Genomic DNA, 15,189 nt, shown 5'->3' on the forward strand with positions numbered 1-15,189 from the left:
TAAAGAAGAGTTAAATCAAAAGGAAAGAGTACTGCAAAAACTAGACATGAAAAGAAAAGGCTGGAGCTTCCCTGGTGGCGCGGTGGTTGAGAGTCTGCCTGCCGATGCAGGGGACACAGGTTTGTGCCCCGGTCAGGGAAGATCCCACATGCCACGGAGCGGCTGGCCCTGTGAGCCATGGCCGCTGAGCCTGCGCATCCGGAGCCTGTGCTCCGCAACGGGAGAGACCACAACAGTGAGAGGCCCGCGTACCACAAGAAAAGAAAAGAAAAGAAAAGGCGGATATATTTGACTACAAAAAATAAAAGTCTTCTCTGTAATAAAAGTGACCAATACAGAAGTTTTTAAGACAAACTCGGGTAAAATATTTTCAACACATTTGAGGAAGGGTTGTTATCCCTAGTTAAACACACACACACAACAAGACAAAACAAAACACTCTCTACCAGTCAATATATAAAAAGTGAACTCTTAGGGATCGTTTTAAAATAAAAATATACTATTGGAAAAAATTTTTCAAGAAAAAAATCTGGGGCTCGAACACAGAGAGGCGGGATTGCAGAGGAGCTTCAGAGAAGCCTACGCTTCCCAGGAGGCTCTGCGCTGACTGCCCCAGGCCTCCCGACAGGCTCCGCGCGCTTTACGCGCCAGCTTTGGCCTTAGCCCGCGAGCAACGGGGTCGCGACGGACAATGGAAAGCAGCGACGGGGAAGCCGTCGACAAGCGCCGCGTCCACCTGCGCCCTGTTACGCTGCGCGATCCCGCCCCCGCCTTGCTGCATCTTCTGCCCTGCGAGGTTCTGGTTAATCGGCCCGCCCCCGTGGGGCTCTTCTTCACCCCGGCCATCCGCCAGGGTCCCGACGGTAAGCACGCTCGGCTGGACTACGACTCCCGGCAGCCCCCGCGCCGGCGCCGCGCTCTCCTCCGCGAGGAGCTGCGCGAGGGCTCCCGGGGATCGTGGTCCACCGAAGGTGGCGGGAGGGCGGCTACCGGGCTTGCTCCGCTAGGCCTGGATCAGACCCTCACTGGGGCCCTTCGCCTGCCTCCTCCAGGACTGGAAGTGTCGTTCCGGGGCCGCAGTCTACGCGGCGAGGAGGTGGTGGTGCCGCCCGGCCTCGTGGGATATGTGATGACAGAAGAGAAGGGAGAGGTGTTGCTGGGGAAGCAGGACTTCTCGGAGGGTTTGGAGGATGACGAGCAAGAGCGGGAACTGGTGGAGCCCCCGGAGGCGCTGGAGCGCGACTTCGTGAGCACGGGGATATAGGGTTGCAAGGGAGCGCGGGTGGGAGCGGCGGCCCAGATGCTGAGCCGGGGCCCCTTCCCCAGGACCGCTTTATCGGAGCCACAGCCAGTTTCAGCAGCTTCACCCTGTGGGGCCTGGAGGCTATCCCCGGTCCCGATGCCAAAGTGCGTGGGGCCCTAACCTGGCCCAGCCTCGCTGCAGCGGTGAGTACATGGATGAGCCCCCTCCCTCCCAGACCCCATCCAACCCCCCACCCCCCGCCCCTTCAAGGTGGTTTCCTAAGTTGTCCAGAATCTTGCCTCTGAGTGAATCTGGGGGCTTCGGGGCTGGGGAGAACAATGGGGCAGATGGAACCTGGGTCTGACTGGAGGATTAGACTGGGTAGGGGCAGCATGACTTCCCCACCACTCTTCTCTGGCCTTCTAGAAGGGCTATGATTTTGAGCAGCTGGGTCTCTCCCCTGAGGATCTGGGCCACCCAGTCACTATACTGCAGAAATCCAATAGCAGAGGTGATTCCTGTTGCAGATTCACGCACAGGTACCCGAGGACTGAGAACCAGAGCTTGAAATTGAAAGCCACCGATCCCTTCACCCCAATAAACCCTTCTTCAATTTGGAGCCTGATTCCATCACCCCAATAAAGGAGTTCTTCACAGAACACCTGTAAGTTTGCCAGCACCTTGGAGTCAGCACTGCCCCTTTTCCCACAAGGACCTTTCACAGCTCTGACCTATAGAAACAATTTATTGCCAGGGGGCAGTGGGGCAAGAGAGGGCAGAATTCTGCAGCCAGTTCCCACCCCACCCCACCCCCAGCTCCTACTTTACAAAAGAAATTTGTACAGCCACCAGTCCTCTATACAAGCCACCCGCACCCCCCATCTCACTGTACACAGCTGCCTGGCTCCCTCTGGTCCCTGGTTCACAGCAGGCCTGGGCCTGCAGCCAGCTGACCTTGGAGTTGACCTGAGCCCTGAGCTCGCCTTGGTGCTAAGCACCAGTAGGCCTTTACCAGGCCTGTCCTCTCCTTGTGGAGGTGTCCTCAGCCCTCTTTCCCTTGGCGCGCCTCTTGGAGACCCCAGCGGGGGAAGGATGGGCTGTCAGCGCCCGTTCTGCTGGCTTTGCTGGCATTGCCACGGGCAGTGCCTGGTCACCATTTTCCCCTCTTGCTCCAGTCCTTGGGAGTGAAGTGCAGACACTTGGAGTCGATCCGAAGAAGCCGCTTGAGCATAGCCCGTTCGTGCCCATCCACGATGTCCTCCGACAGTGTGAGGATATACTGGCCCTGGACAGGAGACGGGGCCAGGCAGGTCAGCCCACGCGGGGCCTGCTCTCCGCACCCCTACACACAAGTCTCCCCCTGCCTGCCTGCCTACCTTGTAGTAGTTGATGAGGTTGAGGTACTGTAGAGTGGAGATGACATCCTCCTTCTTGATGCTGGTAATTTCACTGATCTCACTGTGGGAGGGCAAAGATCAGGTCCCCTGGGGGCCTACATCTCCACCCCAGGCCCCCAGTAGCCCGAAGAGTGAGAAAGCCCAGGAACAGACAGGTCATGCCATGCACCCCCGGGCAGGCAGGGCCAGGCTCACTTGATGGTGATCTGCGGCCTCTCCCCGCTCTCTGACTTCAGCCCCATCAAGATCTCCAGAATGGTCTGGGACCAGTAGCTTCGGTAGGATAGGAGGCCAAGATCCGAGAGGGGCTTCTCAGGGGTCCCCGTTTTCCCTTCCACTTTGGAGAGTTCATAGCCTAAAGCAATGGAGCAGGAAGGGGTGGGTAAGCAATCACAGCGTTATGCAACCATCGTTTAGGAATGCAGGTTGCAGAGGTAGACTGCATGGCTCCCATCCTGGGCCTGCCATGTGGTAGTTCTGTGCCTCAGTTTCCTTGTAAGGGAATAGTGAGCGTACTGTTCACCTGTGTGCTGAGGGCACTGAGAGAAGTAGCTACAATCAACTAGAAGCCAGCGAGGGCTTACAGGTGGGATGTGGGGAGTGCAGAGAAAATGGTTTGTGTAAAGTGCATGCCTCCAACTTGCCTCAGTCATACCAGACTCTCTGCGCCTGGATATGTGAGGAGAGAAGAGGGGAAGACCCCACCTCTGGTCCAGGCCTGAGGATGCTTGCATTCTCAGTCAAATCAGTCCGCCGGCTGTGACCTGAGAAGCATTAGCTGCTCTAAGACCAGGCTGGCCTGACTGGATGGCTGGGAGGAAGCAAGGAGAAGGGCGCCAAAGCACTTCCCAAGTCAGAGGGAGGCCATTCCTCAGCAGTAGCTACCTCTCCAGTGGCTCTCTCCCTCCCATTCTGACTGCTCTGCCCTCCTCTACCCTGCTGACCACTGGGCACTGGCAGGCAGTTCCTGGTGAGACCCTCAGGCCCTGCAAAACCCTGAGCGGTTTCACATCTCTTGGACAGTATTCATTTCCCCATCAGGGCCCTGAGATGTCTCCACTACTTCTAGAAGCCCTTTATCCCCAGTCATAACGAGCCTTGTGTTGGATCGTAGCCCTTTCTGCTTTCCCCCTCGATTCATCTTTATTAGCCAGTCTGACCCTCTTGCCCAACTTCCTGTGACTTCCACCAAGCAGCCCGGTGGGGAGGACAGAGAGGCTAGTGCTTTGGAGGAAGGAAGCATGGCAGAGGGAGGGGCTCGCTTGAGTTCTCACTCACCTTTGGGGGGAGCGCATGCAGAGTCCTGACGGATCACCTGGAGGCCACACCTGCCTCCTCAGCTGCAGGAACTCCCAGCCCCTCCCAGTGAACACCGACCCACCCCCTGGAGCTGCCTAGAATGGTGCTTCTAGTGTCCTGTCTGCTCCTGCCGGGCACAACTGAGCACATTTCCTTGGTGGCCCCGCACACATCCCATCTCCACTGAGGTCTGAGCTCCAAGGCCTAGACTGACTTTCAGCAACCTTCTGCTCTTCAGGCAGAAGGTTTCCCGAGGATGTGACCCCATCTTGGCATCTTTCTATACCAATAAAATTTCTCAGAACATGATGGTGATCAAGTTAAGCCTCCAAGTCTTCACCAGACAGCTAAGCTCCCTCCTTACCTCCTGGGTCAGAGCTTGGTTATCCCAAGGGTGCAGTGAGTGGTGAGTTGAATGGAATGAGGGTAAGAGGCTGGGAAGCAAGAGGGGGCCTTGGGGGCTAATGAAGAGTTCATGTCTGATGAGGGGCAGAGGCCAGATCCCTGTGAGTCACGTTTGACGTGACATCTGCTGTCCCCAAGGCTCAGAGAACAAGCAGGGAAATGAACCACAGGCCCTTGCCCAGGAACGTGTATAGCCGCACAGGACCAGACAGCTGAGCAGGAGTGGCTCACTCGGCCTCTGCCCATGCCCTGGGCAGGAGCAGACAAGTCAGATTTGGGAAAAGTTGAGTGGTACTTAGAACCTTGGCCAAGGAACTCTGAGGGGCTGAAAACCTAGCCCAGACGAACAGGGCAGTCACCCCAGAACGGAGAGAACCTTGGGAGAGTCTCATCTTTTATTTCTAGCCAGTTCCGCTGGTGACTGGACTGCACAGCCAGGGCTGAGAACACAGCAACCCGACATGTCTGTGTGCAGCATCTGTGCGTGAGATAGCGATGGGGCCTGGGCCTCCCAGGACCTGCCCCCAGCCCCCGGCCAGCAGCACAGGTACTCACTGAACTCGATCAGCAGCTTGCCGTAGCCCCGGCGCTGGTAGGGAGGCAGAGTCAGGATGCATGCCACGTTGTAGTCTTCTGTGGATTCCTTTTCCTGGAAAAGAGGGGCAGGTGAGTGTGAGGGAAGGGACCTAGCTCAGGGCAGGACTGAGGAACAGCCTGGATGAGCACTCACCTTGGAGAAGTAGCCTACGATGTGGAAGCCCTTGCAGTCATACTCCGTCATGACGTAGAAGAGGAAAGGGTCTGTGTCATAGTACAGTGTCTTGTGGTCGAGGAAACACTTAGCCAGAAGACACAGGTTCTGGGAGTAACTCTGCAAACGAAAAGGTCTGTCACCACCCTGGGTACCCAGCCTTGAGCATGGCCATTGGGTCAGGGTCAGCCTGAAGGTTCTTTGTCCCCCAGGCTGATAGGTGAGGAGCCTTGCTCCCTGGGGCCTGACCCAGTCCATCGGCCACTGTGTCCGGTGCACGGGCCCTTCTTAGTGTCCAGGAGCCCACGTTTCAGCTGTGTGATGGTGTTCAAGCACCCGCCCCCCGGTGAGCTGGGCAGGTCTACTCCTGCTCTCCATACCCCATCTAACTCTTGCCTGGAAGCCTCCACTGCCCTCTGCCACAGTTACCAGTCAACAAACTGATGTGTCCCCACGAAGAAAGACTGACCAAGGATTATGAGAAAAGCTCTGCCTGTGTGACAGTCTTAGGAAACTGGTTGTCAAAAAAACAACACTCTGCAACCCACAGTCACACCTCTTGAGAACTGATCTGCTCTTCTACAACGGGGGTAAATAATTCTGGAATTTGACAAAATAACTGCCTCAAGGGCTGCCCCAGCAAAATTATTAATCTTGCTACTTTACTTCTATTCTCACAACTTTCCTGCACTTCAGATTTGGCTTTTCAAGCACGTGCTGGGCGGCCATTTGGATACCCAAGCCCACACTTGATACAGTTAACAGTGGTTAAAGCAGCATCCTCCTCTCAAGTCCCCCCGGCACCCAAGCAAGAGCTGTCCCCTGCCAATCTAGGTGACTGCCTCTCCCTCCCCGCCCTCCAGGCCCCAAGAATGGAGGCATTTCCCTTTTAGAGGTCCCTCCAGGTTACGCCCTTCTTCCTCCCCACAGCCAGGCTAAGGCAGGTTTGCAGCCCCAAACCTGTAGTGTCCCCACTTCCCAGCTGACCTCAATCCCACCACCTGAGCTCTGTCCCACGTAAGACAGCCTTGCCTCATCCTGTCTGCCCTCCAGCCAGAAAAAAGGATCTTCACCTTTTACACTGTCTCTGCACATTTTTTTTTACAAATTGAAGGTTTGTGGCAACCCTGCATTGAGTCTATCAGTGCCATTTTTCCAAAAGCATGTGCTCACTTCATGTCTGTATCACATTTTCATAATTCTTGCAATAATATTACAAACTTTTTCGTTATTATATTTGTTACGGTAACCAGTGATTCTCAATGTTACTACTGTAATTGTTTTTTTAGACACAGTGCTACTGCACGCTTAACAGACTACGGCATAGCGTAAAGTAACTTTAATATGCTCAGGGAAACCAAAAAAATTGGTGTGACCGCTTTATTTCAATGTTCACCTGATTGCGGTGGTCTGAAACTGAACCCGCAGTATCTCTGGAGTCAGCACCCATTCCTGCCCTTCAGAACCCACTGCTTGTGTCACGGCTCAAAGGTTACCTCCTCTGTGAAGCTTTGCTGTCCACCTCTTCTGGATCCTGACAACCCACCCTTTGTGTTTCATGACACGTATCACACTGGGATCTATGCAGCCATTAGCATGTCTGTTTCCCCCTGTGAGCTCTCAGCAGAGATTTTGTCTAATTCACCTTGTACAATATCTCCCACCACCTGCCCTACAGCAGGAATGCAGTAAATGGGGTGAACACATCTGTTAGCCAGAATGGTCAGTGTTTTCCTGAGCTGGAAGAAGCTGCTCACTCGACTCCCTCAGACTCCCGGTGACAAGGACTCCCCACTGCCCTTCAGCCACTGACCTTGTTCTTACGTCCATCGATCTCAAAGAAGGAGATGGTGCCCTTTCGGTAAATCTCATTGCCTGGAGGATGTCGCAGGTCACACTTGGTCTGAGGAAGAGAGGAGAATTAGGGGCGGGGGTGGGGGATTGCTAGGAGGGTGGCCTCCTGAGACTCCTCATACCAAGTGACGCTGCAGACACTTGAGGCTTCGGCCGTACTTGAGGCAGAACTCGCAGAGGTAGAGGACGGGCAGCGTGGTGAGCTCCTGTGGGTATGGAGAGAAGTACCAGGGCTTGAGGCGGTGCCGGCCCAGCTCAATGCACTCGATGTTCTTCATCCGGGTGACGATATCGTCGTGGCTCCGGTCAGACACCAGGCTCCCAGTCATGCGAGGAGCTGACGGTATTCCATCTGAGCTGTCCTGCGAGTCCTGCCCAAGGCCGGTGGAAGACACCAGGTTACAGGAGACAATTCAAGCAGGGCACTTTACAGCTCACAGCCTTTCCACAGGTTTCCTTGTTCAAACCTAACAGCAAACCTATTGGGGGAGGTACTAAAATCCCCACTTTCCAGTTAAAGAAACCAAGACTTAGAAAGTTTTCATTTGGAATGTAGAAAAGATCACCCAATGCCTGATCTGAACCAGCTCCGCCTCACTCCCAGTCCCACCAATGCCATCTCTGCTCAGTGCCCCTTGTTCATTTTTAAACTAGTCGCTAAAGTCTCCGCCCTGCCTATGTCCCCTCCTTTTCACCCAGCTTCCCTCTTCCTTCAGACCTACCTCATCAGTGCCCAAGCAATTCGATTTTCGCTTCCGCCCTGGCTGAGCTGCCACTGCCCTACGGGCTGATCCATTCTGCAGATGAGAAAGTAGGAATAGAAGACATAGCTGTGAAATGAGCCCGAAAGGGGCTACCAGAGGTTAGAAGAAGGGACGGGAAGAAGAGATGGTTTGGGGGACTCACCTGGGGAAAAACTGAGGCTGGGGCTGTCTCGCTGGGCACTGGGGTCGCTGGTGAAACCACCTCCACCTTCCGTTTCTGCAGAGAGAAACCAGGACAGGTGGGTCAGAAGGTAGAGAAGGTGGGACCTGAGAGGAAAGCAAGGTCCCTGGAATTGCTGAGGGTACCGTTGAGCGGTGGTTGGGCTGCAGGCAGGAGCTGGAGGAGAGCGGCTGGTCGGGCTCGCCGCCGGGAATGGCCTCCCGCTCCTTGGGCAGGTTGAAGCGGAGTGTGATCTGGACCGGGATTGGCAAGGTCTTCCCGCTGGCCTGGGCGGAGGCCGGCTGTAGAGATAGGTCCAGGGTCTTCCTCTGGGGCGGGGTTGGTGGTGGGATCAGGAAGGGGAGTAGGGCCCCCTCAGCATGGAGTGATCAAACCCCACCCTCTGCCCTTTCAAGGACACAGGAACAGCCACTGGACTCTGGAAACTACATCTGCAGTTTGGCCCCCATCCTTCACAAGCTGAAGCCAGGGTGGGAGGGCACAGCCTCCAGCCCATCCAGGAGCCACTGAGGCCAAGAAATTTGAAAAGTAGGAGGCAGGAGAGAGGAGGTGAAGCAGGGGACCTACTCACCACCTCTCTCTCTGGAGAGCCGGGGCGGGACCCAGGAAGTCCGTTCTTGGTGGGGGTCTTGGCCTCTTTCTTGGGGAACTGGATCTTCTTTAGGTCCAGCCGCTCGTGGGTCACCCATTCATCCAGGCGTTTGTTGACTGCAGCAGTGGGGATGGCTCAGGAAGGAGTGCCAGAGGCTGCCCCGCAACCCTGCGGCCCCACCTCATCCCGGCCCAGAACTCACAGTCAATGTAATGGACGTAGAAAAGCTTCCGGCCACTGATGTCCTTCACGCTCAGTATCTCAGCCAGGGCTGTGGGAACAGCAGAGGCAAGGGCCTTAGACAGACCAGGCCATGAGGCTCCACCCTCCTACGACCTGAACTCCACCACGAGGCCCGATTCCTAAGCCCCAGCACTTGAAACCGCTCGCTCAAGCCCCCGTTAGTCACCAAGTGCCATCCCCTCTCCAAGCCCTGCCCGGTCCCTCACAAACGGCTAAAAGCCACGCCCCTCCTGAGTATCTGCGCCCCGCCCGCTCCAGGATTCTAGAGGCCCCACCCCCTCCCCTGGGTTCGGTTGACTCTCCCCCGCCCCTCGCCCTCAGGTTCCTTAGCCCCGCCCCCCGACGTCACTCACGCCACTCATCTTCGTTGTCTTGGTTCCGCCGCAGCACGGGCAGGCGGCAGCCCTCGATTATCTCCCCCTGGGGAGACAGCGCGGCGCCAGGGTCGGCTACTGGGGGGCCTCGGGCTCTACCCACCTCCCCTGGCTCCCTCCGCCCCGCCCCGGGCACCGGACTCACCACCTCCGCCATCTTCCCTCCCTCCACTGCCACTTCCGGCCCCTCTGGGAGACGTCACTTCCGGGACTGAACACGTTGTAGGCCCAGGCCTCCCCGAAGCGGCTTTACGAGAGGACCCTTGAGAGACATCGCCGCCCAGCTTGCTGACGGAGCCGGCCCGTTTGGCTGCTGGGGGAATGGTGTGTTTTAAGTCTCAGGCCAGGTCCTGGGTGGAATCCCCACAACGTGCACAACGATTGGAGGAAAACTGAGTCCGTCACGTGACGCTCACTGGGTGCGACGCCGGTCACGTGGGACTGGTGTTAGTGCTTTGAGGGCGGCCGGGCTGGGGCGTCTCCTACTGGCGTAACGATGCGTCGCGGGGAGTGAACTGCGCGTGCTCGGCCGGGAGTTGGGGGGCGGGTCTGGAGAAGTGGCCAGGACTTGAAGGACTCAACGCGTCGCTAAGTTGTGGACTTCATTACTTAGGGCTGGGAGTCACGGAAGGTTTATGGGTTTGTTGTTTTGTATAATAGGTTGCTAATTATAAGAGTAATTACAACATTTTTCATTTATACATTCAACAAGTGCCTAGTTATCGCCTACCATGTGCCAGGCACTATTCTAGGAGCCTGGAATACATCAGTGAATAAAATAATCTCCTCCTTCTGGAGCTTGCATTCTTGGAGGTTGGGAAGAAAAAAAGAGGGGTATAGATAACAAACTAAATATATTTTAAAAATAAATTATCTAGTCTATTAAAGAGTGATAAGTGTTTTGGCAAACCAAAAAATAATAATAATAAACCTGCAAGGCGAAGGAAATGGGCAGGTAGGCAAACTGTGGCGTGCAGGCCAAATCCAACCCGCTGCTAGTTTTCCTACAGCCAGTGGGCTAAGAATGGTTTTTATATTTTTTAAAGCTTGGGGAAGTATCAAAAGAGCATTTCATGACACATGAAAATTATGAAATTCAAATTTCAGGGTCTGTAAACAATGTTTTGTTGGAGCATAGCCACACTCATTCATTGACGTTTTGTCTATGACTCCATCCACATTAAAACTGAATAATTGGAACTTCCCTGGTGGCGCAGTGGTTAAGAAGCCTCCTGTCAACACAGGGGACATGGGTTCCAGCCCTGGTCTGGGAGGGTCCCACGTGCCTCGGAACAACTAAGCCTGTGCGCCACAACTACTGAGCCTGCACTCTAGAGCCCACGCACCTAGAGCCCATGATCTGCAACAAGAGAAGCCACTGCAATGAGAAGCCTGTGCGTAGTCCCCACTTGCCGCAACTAGAGAAAGCCTGCGTGCAGCAACGAAGACCATAAATAACCATATGGTCCATAAATAACCATATGGAACCATAAACAAACAAATAAATAAAATGGATAATTGGGACTCCCCTGGTGGTCCAGTGGTAAAGAATCTGCCTCACAATGCAGGGGATGCGGGTTCGATCCCTGGTCAGGGAACTAAGATCCCACATGCTGTGGGGAAACTAAGCCTTCATGCCACAACTACTGAGTTTGCGTGCCTCAACTAGAGCCTGCCAGCTGCAAACAACAGAGTCCATGTGCTCTGGAACCTGCGCACCACAACTAGAGAAAAGAAAAAAAGCCTGCACACCACAACTAGAGAGAAGACTGTGCACTGCAAGGAAAGATCCCGCATGCCGCAACTAAGACCCAATGCGGCCAAATAAATAAATATTAAAAAAAAGAAGAAAGAAGGAACATGGACTTCTGTTTTCCAAATGTGTGTGCTATGGTTGTGCTTAAAATATCCAGATTCATCAAAATGATGGCTGAATTCAAGGTGGGGGTAAACAAGCATTTCGTCTAAACTGCACTAATGATGAGTCCGTGACCTTGAGGACTGAAGATGTTTCTTCTGGATAAGAGCTCTCGGGCTGGTGTGTTTTTCAGCGCAGAGTTGTCATTGCAGGTGGGCTGTGACCAGGCCCATGGCCTTTGTGGAACATTCCCTGTCACAGTGTCATGGAAGCAATAACTAGTTCCCAGGAAAGACACCGAGCCAGGAAAGGGGCCGGAAGCTGAGTCCCACCAGGCTCAACAGCTCGCTCATTTGGGAAAACAGACTTGTGCTCTCCTTTATATCTCAGGGGATCTAAAGGAAAACAAGTACCCAAGACAAAAGTCAAATATTCAGAATGACACCTTTTTGGCCCAGTGAAGGCTTAAAAAAAAAAATTCAAGAACACAATTCATTTTCATCATCTCTGGTTTTCAGAGAGGACTTTTTAAAAAGTGTATTTGCTGTACCCATTAAAATCATTTTCTACAAATGGTTACCATGAGCGGCACTTTCTGGGGTGGGACAGGTGAATGCTGTTGTGGGGATGGGGGGAACAAGGGAAGCAGGGGCCTGTCATAGAAGGGGGTCGTGGCTGTGGGAGAGAAGGTTCCATAGCGTAAACTTCATCCTACCAGCCGACGGGACTTTTATTCTAAGAGAAGTGCATGAAGAATGGTTGCTGGTGTTGTTCTGGATTGACAAGGTGTTAATTTCTCGGTAGGTTGTAACTTTAAAAATAAAAAATTATTTGTGTTAAAAAAAAAAACCCCAAGGGCTTCCCTGGTGGCGCAGTGGTTGAGAGTCTCCTGCCAGTGCAGGGGACATGGGTTCGAGCCCTGGTCTGGGAGGAGCCCACATGCCACGGAGCAACTAGGCCCGTGAGCCACAACTACTGAGCCTGCGCATCTGGAGCCTGTGCTCTGCAACAAGAAAGGCCGCAACAGTGAGAGGCCCGCGCACCGCAATGAAGAGTGGCCCCAGCTCGCCGCAACTACAGAAAGCCCTTGCACAGAAACGAAGACCCAGCACAGCCAAAAATAAATTAATTAATTAATTTTTAAAAAAACCAAAAAATCAAAGTGGGGGTAAAGACTGCTTGGCAGAGAGTCCAAGACTGCAGGCCCAGGTCTGGGAATCCTCAGCATGGACGGCAGCAAGGGCAGGAAAATGCCCGCTGGGCTAGGTAGTTGGCTGGTCCTCCCAGACTTCAGGGGGCACTCTCGCAGAGGTGGGGGTGAGAGAAAGCCAGACTCTGTAGGGGTCGAGGAACTGGAAGCAGCACAAATACACAATTCTTTAGGGTAGTTTGAGTTTGCATGAAAAGTTAAAATGACTCTTAGAGGAAAACATAGGCAGAACACTATGACATAAATCACAGCAAGATCCTTTTTACCCATCTCCTAGAGAAATGGAAATAAAAACAAAAATAAACAAATGGGACCTAATGAAACTTCAAAGCTTTTGCACAGCAAAGGAAACCATAAACAAGATGAAAAGACAACCCTCAGAATGGGAGAAAATATTTGCAAATGAAGCAACTGACAAAGGATTAATCTCCAAAATATACAAGCAGCTCATGCAGCTCAATATCAAAAAAACAAACAACCCAATCCAAAAATGGGCAGAAGACCTAAACAGACATTTCTCCAAAGAAGATATACAGATTGCCAACAAACACATGAAAGAATGCTCAACATCATTAATCATTAGAGAAATGCACATCGAAACTACAATGACATATCATCTCACACCGGTCAGAATGGCCATCATCAAAAAATCTACAAGCAATAAATGCTGGAGAGGGTGTGGAGAAAAGGGAACCCTCTTGCACTGTTGGTGGGAATGTAAATTGATACAGCCACTATGGAGAACAGTATGGTGGTTCCTTAAAAAACTAAAAATAGAACTACCATACGACCCAGCAATCCCACTACTGGGCATATACCCTGAGAAAACCATAATTCAAAAAGAGTCACGTACCACAATGTTCCTTGCAGCTTTATTTACAATAGCCAGGACATGGAAGCAACCTAAGTGTCCATCGACAGATGAATGGATAAAAAAGGTGTGGCACATATATACAATGGAATATTACTCAGCCATAAAAAGAAACAAAATTGAGTTATTTGTAGTGAGGTGGATGGACCTAGAGTCTGTCATGCAGAGTGAAGTAAGTCAGAAAGAGAAAAACAAATACCGTATCCTAACACATACATATGGAATCTAAAAAACAAAACAAAAAAATGGTCATGAAGAACCTAAGGGCAAGGCGGGAATAAAGATGCAGACCTACTAGAGAATGTACTTGAGGTTACGGGGAGGGGGAAGGGTAAGATGGGACAAAGTGAGACAGTGGCATGGCCATGTATACACTACCAAATGTAAAATAGATAGCTAGTGGGAAGCAGCCGCATAGCACAGGGAGATTAGCTCGGTGCTTTGTGACCACCTAGAGGGGTGGGATAGGGAGGGTAGGAGGGAGACTCAAGAGGGAGGAGATATGGGGATATATGTATATGTATAACTGATTCACTTTGTTATAAAGCAGAAACTAACACAGCATTGTAAATCAGTTATACTCCAATAAAGATGTTAAAAAAAGAAAAAAAAGTTAAAATGGAAAAAAATTTGTTTTTAGCTTTTTTTTTTTTTTTTTTTTTTGGGCCACACCTCACAGCTTCTGGGATCCTAGTTCTCAGACGAGGGATTGAACCCAGACTGCTGCAGTGGAAGTGCCATGTCCTAACCACTAGACCGCCAGGGAATTCCACCTTTTTTTTTTTTTTTAAAGGAGAGTGATTGGAGGGGAACCAGAGGGGGCTGCAAGGATGAGGAAGGACGTTTATATAAGACGTGCATCAGTTGGACATTCTTGGTTGTAAATAACAGAAAACAAAGAATAAACTCCGAATAAACTGGAGTTCTTACCTCCCTGGAGCTGGAGCAGCTCCAAAGCTGGTCAACTCTGTGGCTCAAAGATGGCACCTTTATCCACCAGCTCAGTCGGTTGGCTTTGTTTTCAAGGGGATTCCCCTTAGGGTGGCCCAGTGCCCGCTGCAGCCGCTGGGCCACACGCTTCTTTCACACCTCCTGTTTCCAGGCATAAATGCCTTCTTGGCATTTCTCAGGAAATTTGTGTTTTGCTGAATCCTGAGCAGGGCTGATTTCATGCAGTTGCACAGGGCCCAGAGCTTAGAAGGATCCTGCACTTAGTTTAATGCTCCATTGTTGACATCTTTAAAATTCTTAATTTTTGAACACAGGGCCCCGCATATTCATTTTGCACCAGGTCCCACAAATTCCATGGCTGCACCTGATCTTGAAAAAAATCAAGAAAAAAAGGATTATAATTCTCCCTCAACAGTTAAGGCTTAGCAATCCAAGTGGAGACGTTACTGCTTCAAAAGAACTCACTGATGTCAGATTAAAAGCAAAAGCAGAAATAGAACTATGAAAGCCAGAAGTCATCGTAATGAAATTAGTCTTGCTTCTTGTAGCTGTTACCATTTTGTAAGTGTAGGTTTGTGGCCCCGATAACAGTGAGTCAGTCTTTTTTTTTTTAAGTTATGGTAAAATATACATAACATAAAATTTACCATTTTAACCATTTTTGAGTGTACAGTTTAGTGGCATTAAGTATATTCACTTTGTTGTGCAATCATCTCCACTATCCATCTCCAAATCTTTTCACCATCCCCAATATAAACTCTGTACCTATTAAAACACTAACTCCCCACTCTGGCCTCCCAGACCCTGGTAGCCACTATTCTACTTTCTCTCTTTAAGAATTTCACTGCTCTAGGTACCTCATACAAATGGGATCATACAAATCTGTTTTTTTGCATATGGCTTATTTCACTTAGAATAATGTTTTTAAGATTTGTCCATGTTGTAGAATGTATCAGAATTTCATTCCCTTTTAAGGTTGAATAATATTCCATTGCATGGATATACCACATCAATGAGTCATTCTGGCAACTAAAATATAAATTAATAAATTTATATACAAGTATTCTTTATACAAAGTTTGTGAATGGTGTTCAAGAAATAAAGCCTTTTGGAAGTAAAACAAGTTCTTAAATTGGTCATTTCACCAAGGGATTCTGTGTAGTACTGCTAATCTTGCTGGAAGATCCAAATGTTAC

At 51.3% G+C, this 15,189-nt stretch overlaps 2 protein-coding genes across 5 annotated transcripts; one reads left to right on the top strand and one right to left on the bottom strand.

The window, feature by feature from the left end:
* Positions 1-691: 691 nt before the first annotated feature.
* Positions 692-1,902, top strand: RNASEH2C (ribonuclease H2 subunit C; the record flags this gene model as incomplete). Its single annotated transcript, XM_079708144.1, has 4 exons — positions 692-863; positions 1,053-1,246; positions 1,327-1,446; positions 1,771-1,902. The coding sequence occupies 4 exons, from the start codon at positions 692-694 to the stop codon at positions 1,795-1,797; spliced, it is 513 nt and encodes a 170-aa protein (XP_079564270.1). The 3' UTR covers positions 1,798-1,902.
* A 174-nt stretch (positions 1,903-2,076) lies between these two features.
* KAT5 (lysine acetyltransferase 5) lies at positions 2,077-9,266 on the bottom strand (the record flags this gene model as incomplete). Of its 4 annotated transcripts, XM_079709277.1 has the most annotated exons (14): positions 2,077-2,528; positions 2,620-2,701; positions 2,836-2,995; positions 4,900-4,993; positions 5,075-5,215; positions 6,909-6,998; positions 7,072-7,320; positions 7,672-7,746; positions 7,856-7,930; positions 8,020-8,202; positions 8,466-8,602; positions 8,689-8,757; positions 9,083-9,149; positions 9,249-9,266. In XM_079709277.1, the coding sequence occupies 14 exons, from the start codon at positions 9,258-9,260 to the stop codon at positions 2,394-2,396; spliced, it is 1,569 nt and encodes a 522-aa protein (XP_079565403.1). In that variant the 3' UTR covers positions 2,077-2,393. The 4 variants fall into 4 exon arrangements, with proteins under 4 accessions (XP_079565403.1, XP_079565402.1, XP_079565401.1 ...); XM_079709276.1 differs by having other exon boundaries at positions 8,020-8,175; positions 9,083-9,260; XM_079709275.1 differs by having other exon boundaries at positions 9,083-9,260.
* Positions 9,267-15,189: the final 5,923 nt, after the last annotated feature.

Source organism: Hyperoodon ampullatus, assembly GCF_949752795.1.
Source record: "Hyperoodon ampullatus genome assembly, chromosome: 7".
Classification (NCBI taxonomy): Eukaryota; Metazoa; Chordata; class Mammalia; order Artiodactyla; family Ziphiidae; genus Hyperoodon; species Hyperoodon ampullatus.